Source organism: Salmo salar, chromosome ssa29, assembly GCF_905237065.1.
Source record: "Salmo salar chromosome ssa29, Ssal_v3.1, whole genome shotgun sequence".
Classification (NCBI taxonomy): Eukaryota; Metazoa; Chordata; class Actinopteri; order Salmoniformes; family Salmonidae; genus Salmo; species Salmo salar.
The window spans coordinates 12,212,319-12,232,327 of record NC_059470.1 but is presented as its reverse complement, the minus strand read 5'-3'; the positions used below and the strand labels follow the sequence as shown (position 1 = coordinate 12,232,327).

General features: G+C 41.2%; 1 protein-coding gene across 6 annotated transcripts; it reads left to right on the top strand.

Annotated features, from left to right (window-relative positions):
- The first annotated feature begins 2,328 nt into the window (after positions 1-2,328).
- On the top strand, positions 2,329-19,681 carry LOC106590148 (tripartite motif-containing protein 16). Of its 6 annotated transcripts, XM_014180798.2 has the most exons (8): positions 2,332-2,992; positions 3,347-3,442; positions 6,805-7,038; positions 7,299-7,455; positions 7,603-7,662; positions 8,817-8,900; positions 9,342-9,412; positions 10,158-10,577. In XM_014180798.2, exons 1-8 carry the CDS (start codon positions 2,399-2,401, stop codon positions 10,305-10,307), a joined length of 1,446 nt encoding a protein of 481 aa, XP_014036273.2. In that variant the 5' UTR covers positions 2,332-2,398; the 3' UTR covers positions 10,308-10,577. The 6 variants fall into 6 exon arrangements, with proteins under 6 accessions (XP_045566850.1, XP_045566847.1, XP_045566849.1 ...); XM_045710891.1 differs by having other exon boundaries at positions 2,330-2,992; positions 9,342-10,577; XM_014180799.2 differs by lacking the exon at positions 8,817-8,900.
- Positions 19,682-20,009: the final 328 nt, after the last annotated feature.

The following is a 20,009-nucleotide window of genomic DNA, read 5'->3' as shown; positions in this document are numbered from 1 at the left end:
TCCAAGCCTTAATTGTCTCAAGGCTTTAAAATCCTTCTTTAACCTGTCTACTCCCCTTCATCTACACTTATTAAAGTGGATTTAACAAGTAAATAAGGGATCAATAAGGGATCATAGCTTTCACTTGGATTCACCTGGTCAGTCAATGTCATGGAAAGAGAATGAACCCTAAACTACCCTAGCATTTTATACATTGTACTACATTGCTCTCTCCGTCCCTCTAACTGACCCTACCTCCTGGCGTAACCAGAAAGTCCCTCCCCCTCCCACAAACTCTCTTCTGAGAAAACGAAACTTATCTGAGTCGCGGTGTCGTTTGTCTGTTTGAAAGTGAGCATACCGTCCAAATGGCTCAGCAGGCCGTTCTGCTGGACCAGGATCAGTTCTGTTGTTCTGTCTGTCTGGATCTACTGAAGGAGCCAGTCACTATTCCCTGTGGACACAGTTACTGTAAGAGATGTATTGGTGGCAGGTTCTTTGTAGAGAGGGTCTGTCTGGACGCTGTTACTGGGAGGTGGAGTGTCATCGTGGGACTGTTTTTATACCAGTCTCATATAAAGATATAAGTAGAATAGGGTTGGTTAATGATTCCAGATTTGGATACAATGACAAGTCTTGGGGTTTAGAGTGCTCTAGTAATGGTTATCGTTTCAGACACAACAATTTTGAGACTAAAGTGTCAGGCCCTCAGTCCTCCAGAGTAGGAGTGTACCTGGATCACAAGGCAGGTATTCTGTCCTTCTACAGCGTCTCTGACACAATGAGCCTCCTCCACACAGTTGAAACCACGTTCACTAAACCCCTCTATCCTGGGATATGGGTTGGGTACAAAAATAATTCTGCTGTGCTGTGTAAACTGTAGAGTTCCCCATATTAGAATGATGGTTAATGCTCTTTTAGTCTGGTATGTACAATTATTTTGATTTAATCTTTAATTTAGTCTAGGTTTTAATCACATCCATATTGATGTATTCTCACTTTGATGAAGTCTAAACTTAAATACAACTGCTGTATTGATGTCTTTTTTAAAGAAAGTTTATTTGTTAATTTTTCCTTAAGTTGTATTAAATACCTATTGATCCTTGAATGTGACTGTTTAGTTTTCTAAAATCTATTTAGACCTGTGTACTGCATATACTCTGATGCTGCAGATTTACTACTCAATCAACCGTCCAGCAGATGGTGATATACTGTAGCAAACAATACAAATATTAAGTGTTTCTTGATTTACCTCTTGCCACTCAGCAAACCACCAACAATAAACAATATTTCCATGTGTTCGTCTTTGAGTGTTTATGCTATTAACTAAATGAGGTTATATTTAGCTGTGTCTACAATGACACTCTTGGTGAATTTTTACTCCCTTTGATTTAATTCCTCAATCATTCAGTAAAATGTAATCAAGCTAGATTACTTCACTTTGGATTCACTTGTTTGAATTTGTAAGTTAACTGAGGAGGACCAACTACTGCAATTTATACAAACAACCAAACAACATAAACTGATCTAGACTTGGCATTTGTCCTGTTCTGTTTCCAAAAACAGAATGTGATGGTCAGGCTGTGGCCACTGCACAAATATACTGGAAAAAAACATAACTACATCTCATTGACTGGGCCGAGCATTTAGTCATATTTCTCTCTCAATAAACTTCTCCCCTTTACTACTACAGATGTATCACACCAAGGGTTATTTGCATGTGGACAGACAATTAACCTTTTAAAACACTCAAAATAACAGCTAATCTTGCACTTTTTACAATCTGTAGTATTTTTTGAAGTATGGGAACATGCTGCATTCATAGACCATTTTTTTTGCCTCTCATTTTGAATAAAGACTCCAGAAAACTGACATTGAAATATTAAAGGATTTCATTATTTCTCATCCTGCATTAGTACCCTTTAGTTTATCTAGTGAACTCTAATGTAGATATCAGAAAAATAACACTTTTGGTCAAGGAACACAATGTACCTTTAAATGGTTCATTGTATATTGGCTACCCATAATATTCATACTCATAATAGTTTACAATGCATTCTTCACACAGAGCCTAAGCAATTATTCACTTTACATTATGTATCCATATCCAGTATACATTTAAGTCTGGCTAATATGTAGTAAACTTCTTCTTAAAGTATGTGAATAGGCTGCTGTAGGGGTTAAGTCCTGGATCACAATGTATGTTACTGGAACTCCCCCTGTTGGAAAGGAATTGTTACCTCTAAACATCTGGCTCTGGAGGAAAGTGTGTTGAAATAGCAGTGGGCTGGATTCCAACCCTTCCAACTAACCCCACCTCCTGGCAGAACCAGGAAGTCCCTCCCACAAACTCTCTTCTGAGAAAACGAAACTTATCTGAGTCTCGGTTTTGTTTGTGTGAAAGTGAACAACCGTACAAATGGCTCAGCAGGGAATTCTGCTGGACCAGGATCAGTTCTGTTGTTCTGTCTGTCTGGATCTACTGAAGGAGCCAGTAGCTATCCCCTGTGGACACAGTTACTGTAGGAGCTGTATTGAGGGCTGCTGGGATCAGGATGATCTGAAGGGGGTCTACAGCTGTCCTCAGTGCAGACAGACCTTCACTCCAAGGCCTGATCTGAGAAAAAATAACATGTTGGCTGAAGTGGTGGAGAAACTGAAGAAGACAGGACTTCAGGCTGCTCCCCCTGATCTGTGCTATGCTGGACCTGGAGATGTGGCATGTGATTTCTGCACTGGGACCAGAAAGCAGAAAGCCCTCATGTCCTGTCTGGTGTGTCTGGTGTCTTCCTGCAAGACTCACCTCCAGCCTCACTATAGTGTCCCTGCACTAAAGAAGCACAAGCTGGTCAAAGCCTCCACACAGCTACAGGAGAACATCTGCTCCCGTCATGACGAACTGCTGAAGATTTACTGTCGTACCGATCAGAATTGTATCTGTTATCTGTGTATGGTGGATGATCATAAAGGCCATGATACAGTGTCAGCTGCAGCGGAGAGGACCGAGAAACAGGTTAGACCAGAATAACTTGTTGGTGACTCTGATAAACAAATCATGAAATATACAGTAGGAGAGCTGTTTGAATATGAGATAAACATATATAATTAGTTACATGAAAAATAATCTCTAAATGTATCATAATTTGCTGTAGTCATACACCATCATTTTCTTTTGAGTCCAAAATTCAGATTAAGCTATATGATATGAGTACCTTAAAGAAACATAATAATTCAACTTAAATCATAGATATATAATTTTGCAAATGGACTTCTATTACACTATAATTCCTACTAAATCATAATACTATACTATTGCACTACTGGACAAATCAACCTTGATAGCTCAATGAACAGTGTTTCTCCATAGAGTCAGCTGGGGATGAGTCAGCAGAAGCTCCAGCAGAGAATCCAGGAGAGAGAGAAGGAGCTGAAGGAGCTCCAACATGCTGTGGAGTCTCTCAAGGTAGGTATTATTGACCAGGGACCAGTTTTAAAAAAAAGTAATCTGGATCATTATAATCCAGATTCTGTAGTGCTATTATTTATTTTTTGAATCCATGATCAGATCTATCTACCTGTTTTTGGGCCAGTTTGCTGGACTGGTTATGGTACTACTTCTACACCGTCATAGAGAAACAGAGATGAGTAAACTAAATGCATAAAGGTACCTAGATTAAGAGAGAGACATTGAACAACTGACCTCATACCTATTATGCGGTTCATTTAATGAACCTTTGTTTTTCAGATGTTAGAAAGTTTTTAGTTAGTTACATTGAAATGTATTCAAATTTCAATCCATCCTGAATCCACTGGTTCCAGTGGGATTAAGATAATCAAAAATGTTAGCATCAAAACTATCCTAATCACTACCTTTGAGATTAGAAAAATGCAAAAACTGCTTTTAATCCTGATTAAAGGTCAGATTGGATTACCACATTCAAATATATAAAATGGCGCCGCAGAAGAAGGCAGACGTTTTACGTGCCCCCAACCGATTGTGTTTTTTTGTTTGTTTATTTGCGTTGTTTGTAACTTATTTTTGTACTTATTTTGTACATAATGTTGCCGCTACCGTCTCTTATGACCTGAAAGAACTTCTGGACATCAGTACTGCGATCACTGCGACTTTGTTTCCTTCAACGAGTCTGACGAGGCCGACGCGAACAATATACTGCTTTCGATATACTGCTTTCTTGGGAACATGCCTTGATCCCCCAGGATTTGAGTGAAGAGGAGTTGGAGAAAAAGGGCCCGGAGAACGGGCTGCATTCTGAGAATTCGTAGGCGATCGAATAAACTCTCACTTCCTTCCATTCTGCTAGCAAGCCTGCAATCTTTGGACAATAAAATAGATGACCTATGCGGAAGATTAAACTACCAACGGGACATTCAATACTGTAATATGTTATGCTTCATGGAGACGTGGTTGAACGACGACACTATCAACATACATCTGGCTGGTTATACGCTGCATCGGCAGGATAGAAAAGCGGCGTCTGGTAAGACAAAGGGCGGCGGACTATGTATTTTTGTAAATAACAGCTGGTGCCCGATATCTAAGGAAGTCTCGAGCTATTGCTCGCCTAAGGTAGAGTATCTCATGATAAACTGTAGACCACACTACCTACCTAGAGAGTTTTCATCTGTATTTTTCGTAGCTGTTTACATACCACCACAATCAGAGGCTGGCACTAAGACAGCATTGAATGAGCTGTAGAAAACGTTCACCCAGAAGTGGCGCCCTAGTAGCTGGGGACTTTAATGCAGGGAAGCTTAAATCCGTTTTACCAAATTTCTATCAGCATGTTAAATGTACAAACAGAAGGTGAAAAAAACACGACCACCTGTACTCCACACAGAAAGACGCATACAAAGCTCGCCCTCCATCTGACCATAATTCTATCCTTCAAATAACACTGAAACAAATAACACTGAAACATGCATGAGAGCACCAGCTGTTCTGGAAGACTGTGTGATCACGCTCTCTGCAGCCTATGTGAGTAAGACCTTTAAACAGGTCACATTCACAAGGCCGCAGGGCCAGATGGATTACGAGGACGTGTACTGCAAGCATTAGCTTACCAACCCGCAAGTGTCTTCACTGACATTTTCAACCTCTACCTGTCTGAGTCTGTAATACCAACATGTTTTAAGCAGACCACCATAGTGCCTGTGCCCAAGAATACTAAGGTAACCTGCCTACTAAGGTAACCTGCCTGCAGCACTCACGTCTGTAGCCATGAAGTGCTTCAAAAGGCTGGTCATGGCTCACATCAACACCATTATCCCAGAAACCTTAGATCCACTCCAATTTGCATATCACCCCAACAGATCCACAGATGATGGAATCTCTATTGCACTCCACACTGCCCTTTCCCACCTGGACAAAAGGAACACCTACGTGTGTCAGCGGGTGTATTAGAGGCGAAGTCAGGTGCAGGAGAGTAGAGTGATATAAACAGGCACCCTTTTATTTTAGTTCCAAAAACGAGAGCACTTCATAAATCAAATGCGCTCAGAACACGGAACTTAACAAATGTAAAGCGCGTAATAAAACACCACAATAACATGAAACAATTGCACACAAGACATGATGGGAAACAGAGGGTTAAATACAAGTAGATTGATTGGGGAAATGAAAACCAGGTGTGTATGGAAACAAGACAAGACAAATGGATATATGAAAAATGGAGCGGCGATGGCTAGAAAGCCGGTGACGTCGATCGCCGAGCGCCGCCCTAACAAGTAGAGAAGCCGACTTCGGAGGAAGTCGTGACAACGTGAGCATGCTATTCATTGACTACAGCTTAGTGTTCAACACCACAGTGCCCTCAAAGCTCATTACTAAGCTAAGGACCCCGGGACAAAACACCTCCCTCTGCAACTGGATCCCGGACTTCCTGACGTGCCGCCCCCTTGTGGTAAGGGTAGGTAACAACACATCTGCCACGCTGATCCTCAACACAGGGGACCCTCAGGGGTGTATGCTTAGTCCCCTCCTGTACTCACAGTTCACCCGTGACTGCATGGCCAAGCACAACTCCAACACCATTATTAAGTTTGCCGACGACACAACAGTGGTAGGCCTGATCACCGACAATGATGAGAAAGCCTATAGGGAGGAGGTCGGAGACCTGGCAGTGTGGTGCCAAGATAACAACCTCTCCCTCAACGTTATCAAGACATAGGAGATGATTGTGGCCTACAGTTAAAGGAGGACCGAGCATGCCCCCCTTCTCATCAACGAAGCTGTAGTGGAGCAGGTTGAGAGCTTCAAGTTCTTTGGTGTCCACATCACCAACAAGCTATCATGGTCCAAACACACCAAGACAGTCGTGAAGAGGGCACGACAATGCCTATTCCACCTCAGGAGACTGAAAAGATTTGGCATGGGTCCTCAGATCCTCAAAAAGTTGTACAGCTGCACCATCGACAGCATCCTGACTGGTTGCATCACCGCCTGGTATGGCAACTGCTCGGCCTCCGACCGCAAGGCACAACAGAGGGTAGTACGTACGGCCCAGTACATCACTGGGGCCAAGCTTCCTGCCATCCAGGACCTCTATATCAGGCAGTGTCATAGGAAGGCCCAAAAAATTGTCAAAGACTGAAGCTACCCTAGTCATAGTCTGGTCTCTCTGCAAATGCACGTCAAGTTGTACTGGAGCACCAAGTCTAGGTCCAAAAGGCTTCCTAACAGCTTCTACCCCCAAGCCATAAGACTCCTGAATAGCTATTCAAATGCCTACCCAGACTATTTACATTGTATGCAAAGAACAGGGATTCCCCACTTTTACCTTCTCTTCTCTCTTTGTGTCTGAACAGCACTCTGCACAGGCAACAGTGGAGGACAGTGATAGGATCTTTACTGAGCTGATCCACTCCATTGAGAGAAGGCGCTCTGAGGTGAAGGAGTTGATCAGAGACCAGGAGAAGGCGCAAGTGAGTCAAGCTGATGGACTCCTGGAGCAACTGGAGCAGGAGATAGCTGAGCTGAGGAGGAGAAACGCTGAGCTGGAGCAGCTCTCACACACAGAGGATCACATCCATTTCCTCCAGGTAACTAAACTGCCTTGATACAGGTCATACAGAAATTAACTTATTGTGAAACTGTTCATTTTGTCAATTATACTTTATTCTCCATATTATTCTCCATATATCAGTATTCATGTTTTCTGACATCAATAAAAAAACATATGATCACAAAATACATTGTCAGTCATCTGCTCTCTCTCTGTCTCTCTCTTCTGTCGCTCTCTCTCTCTCTCTCTCTCTCACACATTCTCTCTCACTCTCACACTCTCTCTGTCTCTCTACAGAGTTATCAGTCTCTCTCCAGTCCCAGTGTCTCTTCAGACTTACCCAGCATCGTTATCCATCCTCAGTACTTTGGAGATGTGAATAAGGCTGTTTCTGATGTCAGAGAGAAACTAGAAGACGTTCTTAAAGGAGAATGGACCAAGATCTCCACCACAGGTGAGCTGAATATAATACTAACACAATACATAGTGTAAGAACACCTAGTTTAGACCAATCAGAGGTCCTATAGTCATCACTTTATACATGTGCAATATGGTATGCTGATAATATTCTCTCTCTCTTTAAATGTCTGTGTGTTTGTAGTGAATTCAGTGGATGTTTTACTGCCTCCAGAGCCCAAGACTAAAGAACGTTTCTTACAATGTGAGTTTCTTGATCAAGTAACTAAAGGCCTCTTTTTTCTGACACTACTCACAAACCTTGTGATTTATCAATAGTAGATACTGCTCTCATTGATCTCTGCTCTGCTGTAATCAAAGACAGGGTAGCAGGGGCGGAAATCCCGGGGGGGACGGGGGACACACGACCCCCCCCATCCTGGGAAAAATATGATTTGTCCTCCCCAATATATCACTGAAACATAACTATGTAATTTAAATAATATTAATAATACGCAATGAAAGCAATTGTGCTGATTATAGACACTTAGTAGCGCGTTTTTAAGTTTCAAAAGATTGCGACCCCCCCGCCCTTTGCCTCACAATGGTTTGATCCACTGCCAGTTCCTTAGCTTGCTACGTAACTGCCGTGAGGTTCATCCAGTCAATCGCGCACACACACACTAGCTGAATATGCAGAGCTAGCGCGCAAATATTAACTATTAAGCTAGCTAGTACCTATTCCATTTATGTGGCGTCGTCAAAGATGGAATCAGCATGCAGATGATGTAAGTTAGTGCTTCAAAGTCCCTACGAAAAGGTTAGCGATAAACTGAAGTCCAAACTGAACAGAACTACACTCTCATCTACCATTGTCTTAAATATATTTAATGGTCTCGTTGCAAAAACTAAATTGTCGCAAGGGAACTTTTATTTATTTAATTTCACCTTTATTTAACCCGGGTAGCAAAGATTATAGCAAACACCACTGAAACTGAATTGGTGCTCGCTAGCTTTGCAAATTCAGCTATTGTTGGAAGCCAGCCAATATGAAACAGACTATTAAAATTACAAAAGGTTGCAGCATATGTTGTGTAAATGGTGAACTCATACAGCTGTCAACTCTTGTCATTTTAATCCGTTTCACATTTGCTAGCTACCTTTTAGATCGAAGCCCATATAGAATGATAGAAGATGATAGAAGCCCATCTCCTACTGTAAATAACCTACACACTGTGTGTGTAGCCAGCCAGGTAGAAAAATGGCAGAAAAATAAAAGACGGACATCAGAGTATTTTTCAATACACCAAAACGCATAGTAAGAACCCTAGTAGCCTAATATCTCAAAGACTAGTTGATAAAATGTTCATAAGAAAGAAATGAAATTCTAATGGAAATGTTTCACAATGATGTCATTAGACAGAGGAGGCAACAGATGGCACACACACAGCAGAGTTGGGGACAGATATGCAGGGACAGACTGGCAGAGACAGGGAGTCTCAGGTAAGTTTGTTGAGTCTTTGTTTGGCAACATTATGAAATGTTCTCAATTTTTTGGACTTGTAAAATAGGAACATAATTGGAAAATGCCATGGATACCCCCACTCTCAACTTAAACTGGTGACTGAACTAAGATTTGTTAAAGGCAATGGTATTGCTGTTGTGATTAGTTGTGTAGTTTTGGGTACCGGTAGTTAGGAGTACGGCAAACACCTTATTTCTTTGGTTCCTCAATATACATTTACCATATTACAATGTAGGCTATGTGTTACAGCACTACTTTTGGTGTCCCCCTCAGGAATTGCTCTTGAGAAAATGTCATGTAATTGTCCCCTCCAAAGTGGATATCAGAGTTTCGCCCCTGCAGGGTAGATACAGTACAGTATGTGCCTTAACTTGCTGTTCTAACTCCCCTCATTGGTCTCTGCTCTGCTCTTCTCCCAGATTCCTGTCCGCTCATACTGGATCCAAACACAGCACAGAAATACCTCTCTCTGTCTGAGGGAAACAGAAAGGTGACAGTTGTTAAGAATGTTAGAGATCCAAATCCTGACCATCCAGACAGATTCACTGGTTGGTGGCAGGTCCTTTGTAGAGAGGGTCTGTCTGGACGCTGTTACTGGGAGGTGGAGTGTCATCATGGGACTGTTACAGCAGTCTCATATAAAGACATAAGTAGAATAGGGTTGAGTAATGATCCCAGATTTGGATACAATGACAAGTCTTGGGGTTTAGAGTGCTCTAGTAATGGTTATAGTTTCAGACACAATAATATTGAGACTAAAGTGTCAGGCCCTCAGTCCTCCAGAGTAGGAGTGTACCTGGATCACAAGGCAGGTATTGTGTCCTTTTACAGCGTCTCTGACACAATGACCCCCCTCCACACAGTTGAAACCACGTTCACTAAACCCCTCTATCCTGGGATATGGGTTAGGTGCAAAAATTATTCTGCTGAGCTGTGTGAACTACAGATTTATTTCGCCTCTAGATTAAACTACATATTAGAATGATGTAATTGCTCTTTTAGTCTGGTATGTACAATTATTTTTGGAGTGATTGAATCTTTAATTTAGTATAGGTTTTAATCACATTCATATTGATCTATTCTCTCTTTGATGAAGTCTAAACTAAACTACTGCTCCCACGAGAGGGCAGGCTGCTCCCACGGACAGTTGCCCCGCCCGGCATGTGAGTCAAGGTGATCAGAGGCAATTAAGCACAGCTGACGGTACTAATGAGCTATTCTCTTTCCCATTCAAGGGAGAGGAGGGAACCGGTAGAGAGGGGAGAAAGAAAATAACGCGTAGTTCGCGGCGCACATGGGAAGGGCTAAGAAGGGAACTAACTACCAATTGGGAAAGGCCATCACAGATCCGGACCACCAGCCGAACGGAGCTCTCCACGGACTAATCGTTTAGGTGGTGACACACCCGTGATTTATGTTATAGTTTAAAGATACTCTCTTTATGTTCCTTGTTGTTGTAAAGAAGAAGATTTGTGTTTTCCTTGGGAGATCATCCTTGATTGTGTTGTATTGTTTAATAGGAAAGAAATACCTCTGAGAACTTTGTTCAATTAAGAAAACCTGCTCCTGACTCGTTTATTCCACTTTTCCGCTTTAGAGCAACCTCAAAGGACCTGGTCCGCTCACAATAATAAAAAATTGTTTGTTCATTTCAATAAGTTGTATTATTATTTACCTATTGATCCTTTAATTTGAATCTGTTTCATTTTCTGAAATCTATGTAGGCTTATGTACTGTTAGCTTCTAGCTTGAAATATACTTATTCATGTTACCATACTAGAACTTATCGATTACTGTACATGTATAAGGAATGTATAGGTTGGGGTCAATTGAGGGTGGATAAAAACTAGGTGTATGGAAAGTTACTGAGTGAGGAAGGGGGAGTGCAGAAAGTTTACATTCTGTAAAAAGATGGTATTGTTAAATCTTATGGCTCTTAAGGAGGGAGGCAAAGGACACTGATAAGGTAGGACAGCCGTGGATTAGGGAGGAGTGAGGAATTCGGCCCGAGGTCAGGTCAGATGAAGTGAAAAGGAACAGTCCTATTACACACATATACTTCCATGCCCACAAAGGTTCTACCATGAGGCAGGGCCATGACTACACCAGTGAGAGGATCCAATTAAGTTCCTGACAAGCAACAGAGATGTATTGGCTGTCTAGATGTGCAAGGAGTTGAGTCCGCCTAGAAGGAGGGTATAAATATACAGTACCAGTCAAACGTTTGGACACACCTACTCATTTTTCTTTATTTTTACTATTTTCTACATTGTAGAATAATTGTGACATCAAAACTATGAAATAACACACATGGAATCATGTAGTAACCAAAAAAGTGTTAGACAAATCAAAATGTATTTTATATTTGAGGTTCTTCAAAGTAGCCACCCTTTGCCTTGATGACAGCATTGCATATACTTAGTTCAACTGTCACACTCCATTAGAACCCAAAATATAAGCTTGTTTTATTCCAATGTTTGTAAACATTGTAAATATAAACAAACACTGTATAGCCTCATAACATGGGGTTAAAACAATACTTTTGATATCATGGATGGTGTAAGGGCTGTCTTCAGGAAAGGACCAAAATGCAGCAGAGTTAGTATTCATCCTTAAATTTAATTGGAAAGAACACTATACAAAAACAAGGAAACTGACAGCCAACAGTCCTGTCAGGTGCAACCACACTAAACAAGAAACAATTACCCACAAAACCCAAAGGAAAAACATGCTCCTTATGTGTGACTCCCAATCAGCAGCAACGAGCACCACCTGTGCCTGATTGGGAGCCACACACATGGCCCAAAACAAAGAAATACCAAAACATAGAAAAAGGAACATAGAACGCCCACCCAATGTAACACCCTGGCCTAACCAAAATAAAGAACAAAAACCCCTCTCTATGGCCAGGGCGTTGCAGATGGTCAGTCCTTGCATCCATAGCTCTCTCTATTAATCTGAGGGTGGTTACATTTCTCCAGGCCCATCCCTCAGCTTTTTACCAAAACAGTGGTTATTGTTTCATCTGTGGATTTGCCCTTTAAACAGCTGCATATTATCAAGATATCAAAGTGTCACCAACAAAAGGTAAACAATAGGCCTATAGCAAATGCAGCATATGGCATTCATTTTTCACATGTAAAAGCACTTTCCAGTAGTGCTCAAAGAATGCCATTCCATGAGCCCAACATTTATTTTTCCACCCGAATCAATGAGACCAATCAGTCCTCCATGACAACAAAATCATAAACAGAGTAGGGCTGGCTAATAAATCCTTCGTTTTGGGGTTATGCTGAGATAAAACAATTTGGTTAATCTATACTTCTGTAGCTCCCGAGTGGTGCAGTGGTCCAAGGCACTGGATCTCTGTGCTAGAGGTGTCACTACAGACGCTGGTTCGATTCCAGGCTGTATCACAACTGGCCGTGATTGGGAGTCCCATAAGGCGGGGCACAATTGGCCCAGCGTTGTTAAGGTTTGGCCAGGGTAGACCGTCATTGTAAATAAGAATTTGTTTTTAACTGACTTGCCTAGTTAAATAAAGGTAAAAAATATAAATATTTCCAAGTCCTATTCTTGAAGATCAAGGGGTATAACATTTATTGGAATGACTGGAATTCTGTCAGTGTGGTGCCAAGATAACAACCTCTCTCTCACTGTGATCAAGACAAAGGAGATGATTGTGGACTACAGAAAAAGGAGGACCCCCATTCTCATCAACGGGGCTTTAGTGGAGCAGGTTGAGAGCTTCAAGTTCGTTGGTGTCCATATCACCAACAAACTATCATGGTCCAAACACACCAAGACAGTCGTGAAGAGGGCACGACAATGCCTATTATCCCTCAGGAGACTGAAAATATTTGGCATGAGTCCTCAGATCCTCAAAAAGTTCTACAGCTGCACCATCGAGAGCATCCTAACTGGTTGCATCACCGCCTGGTATGGAAGGCACTACAGGGGGTAGTGTGTACGGCCATCCAGGACCTCTATACCAGGCGGTGTCAGAGGAAGACCCCAAAAATTGCCAAAGACTCTAGCAACCGTAGTCATGGAGTGTTTTCTCTGTTACCGCACGGCAAGTTGTACCGGAGCGCCAAGTCTAGGTCCAAAAGGCTTCTTAACAGCTTCTACCCCCAAGCCATAAGACTCCTGAACAGCTAATGAAATGGCTACCCTGACTTTTTGCATTGTCCCCGCCCTCCACTCCCATTTTTACGCTGCTGCTACTCTCTGTTAATTATCAATGCATTGTCACCTTACCTCTACCTACATACACATTTTACCTCAATTACCTTGACTAAGCGATGCCTCCACACATTGACTCTGTACCTGTAACCCCTGTATATAGCCTCTCTACTGTTATTTTATTGTTGCTCCTTTTTTCTTATTTTTAAATAGTATTTAACTTTTTTCTTGATCGCATTCTTGGTTAAGGGCTTGTAAGTAAGTATTTCACTGTAAGGTCTACACCTGTTGTATTCGGCGCATGTGACAAATAACATTTGATTTGATTTGATTTGAATACTGTAGTACTTACTATTTAATTATATAGAAACTGTAGTATACTGTAGAATACTATACTACTCACTGTAGTATCAGTTGATCATGTGTAGTACTTATTATAAAGTGTTGTAGTGTACTGAAATACTATTGTGAACACTTCAGCATTATCCTCCCAAAAACCACTGTAGTAAATAATAACACAATTGTATTTGTCACTTTACCGTGAAACGCTTACTTATGTGCACTTTCCCAACAATGCAGAGTTAAAAAGTAAGAAAAATGTGCTAATAAAAAAAGGAAATAGTATCACAATAAAATAACAATAACGAGGCTTCATACAAGGAACACCGGTACCCAGTCAATGCGCATAGGTACGAGGTACTTGAGGTAACTGAGGTAATATACATTGAGTGTACAAAACATTAAGGACACCGGCTCTATCCATGATATAGACTGACCAGACACAGAGGCAAATCAATCATTAACTTTACATTATGTTTCAATATCCAGTATACATTTATATCTGGATAATATGTAGTAAACAGGACTTCAGGCTTCGACCAGAAAGCCCTCATGTTTAGTCCTGGATCACAATGCATGTTACTGGTTCAACCCCTGAGAATAATTGTCACCTCTCTAAATATATGGCTCTGGAGGAAAGTGTGTTGAAATAGCAGTGGGCTGGATTCCAACACATGCTGCAGAAGTATATGTCCCAAAGCAGCTTAGACCCCTAAACAACCCTAGGCCACAGGATATTCATTATTGCATTGGACTACATTCCTTTATCTCCCTCCCTCTAAATAACCCCACCTCCTGGCAGAACCAGGAAGTCGCTCCCCCTCCCACAAACTCTCTTCTAGGAAAACAAAACTTACAGTGCCTTGCGAAAGTATTCGGCCCCCTTGAACTTTTCGACCTTTTGCCACATTTCAGGCTTCAAACATAAAGATATAAACCTGTATTTTTGTGTGAAGAATCAACAACAAGTGGGACACAATCATGAAGTGGAACGAAATTTATTGGATATTTCAAACTTTTTTAACAAATAAAAAACTGAATAATTGGCCGTGCAAAATTATTCAGCCCCCTTAAGTTAATACTTTGTAGCGCCACCTTTTGCTGCGATTACAGCTGTAAGTCGCTTGGGGTATGTCTCTGTCAGTTTTGCACATCGAGAGACTGAAATTTTTGCCCATTCCTCCTTGCAAAACAGCTCGAGCTCAGTGAGGTTGTATGGAGAGCGTTTGTGAACAGCAGTTTTCAGTTCTTTCCACAGATTCTCGATTGGATTCAGGTCTGGACTTTGACTTGGCCATTCTAACACCTGGATATGTTTATTTGTGAACCATTCCATTGTAGATTTTGCTTTATGTTTTGGATCATTGTCTTGTTGGAAGACAAATCTCCGTCCCAGTCTCAGGTCTTTTGCAGACTCCATCAGGTTTTCTTCCAGAATGGTCCTGTATTTGGCTCCATCCATCTTCCCATCAATTTTAACCATCTTCCCTGCCCCTGCTGAAGAAAAGCAGGCCCAAACCGTGATGCTGCCACCACCATGTTTGACAGTGGGGATGATGTGTTCAGGGTGATGAGCTGTGTTGCTTTTACGCCAAACATAACGTTTTGCATTGTTGCCAAAAAGTTCGATTTTGGTTTCATCTGACCAGAGCACCTTCTTCCACATGTTTGGTGTGTCTCCCAGGTGGCTAGTGGCAAACGTTAAACAACACTTTTTATGGATATCTTTAAGAAATGGCTTTCTTCTTGCCACTCTTCCATAAAGGCCAGATTTGTGCAGTATACGACTGATTGTTGTCCTATGGACAGAGTCTCCCACCTCAGCTGTAGATCTCTGCAGTTCATCCAGAGTGATCATGGGCCTCTTGGCTGCATCTCTGATCAGTCTTCTCCTTGTATGAGCTGAAAGTTTAGAGGGACGGCCGGGTCTTCGTAGATTTGCAGTGGTCTGATACTCCTTCCATTTCAATATTATCGCTTGCACAGTGCTCCTTGGGATGTTTAAAGCTTGGGAAATCTTTTTGTATCCAAATCCGGCTTTAAACTTCTCCACAACAGTATCTCAGACCTGCCTGGTGTGTTCCTTGTTCTTCATGATGCTCTCTGCACTTTAAACGGACCTCTGAGACTATCACAGAGCAGGTGCATTTATACGGAGACTTGATTACACACAGGTGGATTCTATTTATCATCATTACTCATTTAGGTCAACACTGGATCATTCAGAGATCCTCACTGAACTTCTGGAGAGAGTTTGCTGCACTGAAAGTAAAGGGGCTGAATAATTTTGCACGGCCAATTTTTCAGTTTTTTACTTGTTAAAAAAGTCTGAAATATCCAATACATTTCGTTCCACTTCATAATTGTGTCCCACTTGTTGTTGATTCTTCACAAAAAAATACAGTTTTATACCTTTATGTTTGAAGCCTGAAATGTGGCAAAAGGTCGAAAAGTTCAAGGGGGCCGAATACTTTCGCAAGGCACTGTATCTGAGTCGCGGTGTCATTTGTCTGTGTGAAAGTGAACAACAACAGTCCAAATGGCTCAGCAGGGAATTCTGAATTTTTTAAACCTCCTCCCCTTAGTTACATTGACAAGTATTCGTTGTAGTACCTTTTTAAATCCACCCTGAATCCATTGTTTCCAGTGGGATTAAGATCATCCTGATTATCGGCATCAAAACCATCCTAATCACTATTTTTGAGATTTGAAAAATGCAATAACTACTTTTAATCCTGATTAAAGGTCAGATTGGATTACCAAATTCGAATCCCTATCCGGAAGATCAGAATAAAAAATGTAAATGTTGAAAAACCCAATTCTAACATTTAATCCTAACCGATTTCCGAAATCCAATCAGATAACTTTTGAAAAACTGGGCCCAGAGGACTGAAGATGCACCATTTCACTTCCCTCCTCCAGTCAACCAGTCAGAGAGAGAGGACACTCTCCAATCAAACTGAGACACTGTGTGGAACAGGCTCTCTGGACTCCCAGACAGAGATGAAATACACTCTTAGAAAAAGGAACCATTAAGGGTTCTTCAACTTGTTTAAGTAGGACCGTTTCTGATTCTAGGTAGAACCCTCTGGAAAGGGTTCTACCCAGCACCCCGAATGGAAAATACTACAGTTTACTATAGAATACTACAGTACTTACTATTTCATTATATAGAAACTGTAGTATACTGAAGAATACTATACTAAACACTGTAGTATCTGTCGATCATGTGTAGTACTTGCTATAAAATGTTGTAATATACTGAAATACTATTGTGAGTACTTCAGTATTATCTACCCCCCAAAAACACTGTAGTAAATAATAATACAATTGTATTTGTCACATTCGCCAGATACAACAGGTGCAGACTTCATATTGAAATTCTTATCTACGAACACTTTCCCAACAATGCAGAGTTAAAAAGTAAGAAAAATGTGCTAAAAAAAAAGGAAATAGTAACACAATAAAATAACAATAACGAGGCTACATACAAGTAATACCGATACCCAATCAATGTGCAGCGGTACGAGGTACTTGAGGTAACTGAGGTAACATACACTGAGTGCACAAAACATTAAGGACACCTGCTCTATCCATGATATAGACTGACCAGGTGAATCCAGGTGAAAGCTATGATCCCTCATTGATATCACTTGTTAAATCCACCTCAATCAGTGTAGATGAAGGGGAGGAGACAGGTTAAAGAAGGATTTTTAAGCCTTGAGACATGGAGTGTGTGTGTGTGTGTGTGTGTGTGTGTGTGTGTGTGTGTGTGTGTGTGTGTGTGTGTGTGTGTGTGTGTGTGTGTGTGTGTGTGTGTGTGTGTGTGTGTGTGTGTGTGTCATTCAGAAGGTGAATGGGAAAGACAAAAGATTGAAGTGCCTTTGAACGGGGTATGGTTGTAGGTGCACTGGTTTGTGTCATGAACTGCAACGCTGCTGGGTGTTTCATGCTCAACAGTTTCCTGTGTGTATCAAGAATGGTCCACCACCCAAAGGACATCCAGCCATATTGACACAACTGTGGGAACCATAGGAGACAACAATGTTCCGAGGCTGTTCTGAGGGCAAAGGGGGGGTGGGGGGGGGGGGGTAAAGTGCAACTCAATATTAAGGTGTTCTTAATGTTTTGTACAATCAGTGAATAGAATTTTGTTATATGGGCCTCTATAAAGGTTTCTACCTAGAACCCTTTAACTTCTAGGTTTTACGTGTTGTGGGTAATTGTGAATCTCTGTTCTTTGCATTAGTTCACTTACAGTTGGTTGTACCTATGATTATGAATGTTGTTTTATTCTACTTGTATTGTTTCTGGGTTTATGTTTCTGGGTTTCGTTGGGGTGGCTAGACTGATGCCATCAGTGTGAAAGCTTATTCAGATGAAAAGGCTTCTAGGTAGAACCTTATTCCCTGGTAATAAAACGGCCTGGGGGGAAAATATCCTACTTAACATGGAGCCTTCTCTTCTCTCTATGTGTCTTAACAGCGCTCTGCACAGGCAGCAGTGGAGGACATTGATAGGATCTTTAATGAGCTGATCCACTCCATTGAGAGAAGGTGCTCTGAGGTGAAGGAGTTGATCAGAGACCAGGAGAAGGCTCAAGTGGGTCAAGCTGATGGACTCCTGGAGCAACTGGAGCAGGAGATATCTGAGCTGAGGAGGAGAAACGCTGATCTGGAGCAGCTCTCACACACAGAGGATCACATCCATTTCCTCCAGGTAACTAAACTGCCTTGTTACAGGTGATACAGAAATGTACTTGTTGTGAAACTATACATTTTGTCAATTATACTTTTTCTCCATATCAGTGTTCATGTTACATGACATTAATAAAAAATATTTGATCACAAAAAACATTGTCAATTATCTACTCTCGCTCTGTCTGTCTCTCACACTCTCTTTATCTCTGTCTCTCCCCAGAGTTATCAGTCTCTCTCCAGTCCCAGTGTCTCTTCAGACTCACCCAGCATCGATATCCATCCTCAGTACTTTGGAGATGTGAACAAGGCTGTTTCTGATGTCAGAGAGAAACTAGAAGACTTTCTTAAAGGAGAATGGACCAAGATCTCCACCACAGGTGAGTTGAATATAATACTAACACAATACATAATGTAAGAACACCTACTTTAGACCAATCAGAGTCTATATCATCTTTATCTGTACAATATGGTATGCTGATAATATTCTCTCTTTCTGGGAATGTCTGTGTGTTTGTAGTGAATTCAGTGGATGTTTTACTGCCTCCAGAGCCCAAGACTAGAGAGCAGTTCTTACAATGTGAGTTTCTTCATCAAGTTACTAACAGTCTATTTTTCTGACACTACTCACAAACCTTGTGATATATCAATAGTAGATACTGCTGTCACTGATCTCTGCTCTGCTGTAATCAAAGACAGGGTAGATACAGTACAGTATGTGCCTTAACTTGCTGTTCTAACTCCCCTCATTGGTCTCTGCTCTGCTCTTCTCCCAGATTCCTGTCAGCTCACACTGGATCCAAACACAGCACAGAAATCCCTCTCTCTGTCTGAGGGAAACAGGAAGGTGACAGTTGTTAAGAATGTTAGAGATCCAAATCCTGACCATCCAGACAGATTCACTGGTTGGTGGCAGGTCCTTTGTAGAGAGGGTCTGTCTGGACGCTGTTACTGGGAGGTGGAGTTTCATTGTGGAACTGGTTTTATAGCAGTCTCTTATAAAGACATCAGTAGAATAGGGTGTGTTAATGATTCCAGATTCGGATACAATGACAAGTCTTGGGGGTTAGAGTGCTCTAGTAATGGTTTTCGTTATAGTTATAGTTTCAGACACAATAATGTTGAGACTAAAGTGTCAGGCCCTCAGTCCTCCAGAGTAGGAGTGTACCTGGGTCACAAGGCAGGTATTCTGTCCTTCTACAGCGTCTCTGACACAATGACCCTCCTCCACACAGTTGAAACCACGTTCACTAAACCCCTCTATCCTGGGATATGGATTAGGTCCGTAAATGATTCTGCTGAGCTGTGTAAACTGTAGAGTTCCCCATATTATAACAATGGTTAATGCTCTTTTAGTCTGGTATGTACTATTATTTTGATTGATTTAATCTTTCATTTAGTCTAGGTTTTAATCACATCCATATTGACGTATTCTCACTTTGATGAAGTCTAAACTTAAAAACGACTGCTGTATTGATGTCTTTTTTTTAAAGAAAGATTATTTGTTAATTTCAATAAATTGTATTATTATTTACCTATCCTTGAATGTGAATCAGTTTAGTTTTCTATTTTGTTCTAGCCCAGCAATGACTAGATATTTACTTAACCAAAAATGCATGTGTTCGTCTTTGAGTGTTTGCTGATATATGGCTACACTCTTGTATTTCTTTATTTATTGTAATTAAGCAGCTATTATCACTTTGGCACTCTTTTGAATGTTTGAATTTGTAAGTTAACTGAGGAGGACCAACTGCTACAATTTATACAAACAACCAAACAACAAACTTAGCAAGACCTGGCATTTGTCCTGTTCTGTTTCCAAACATAATGTGATTGGTCAGGCTGTGGCCACTGCACAAAGATACT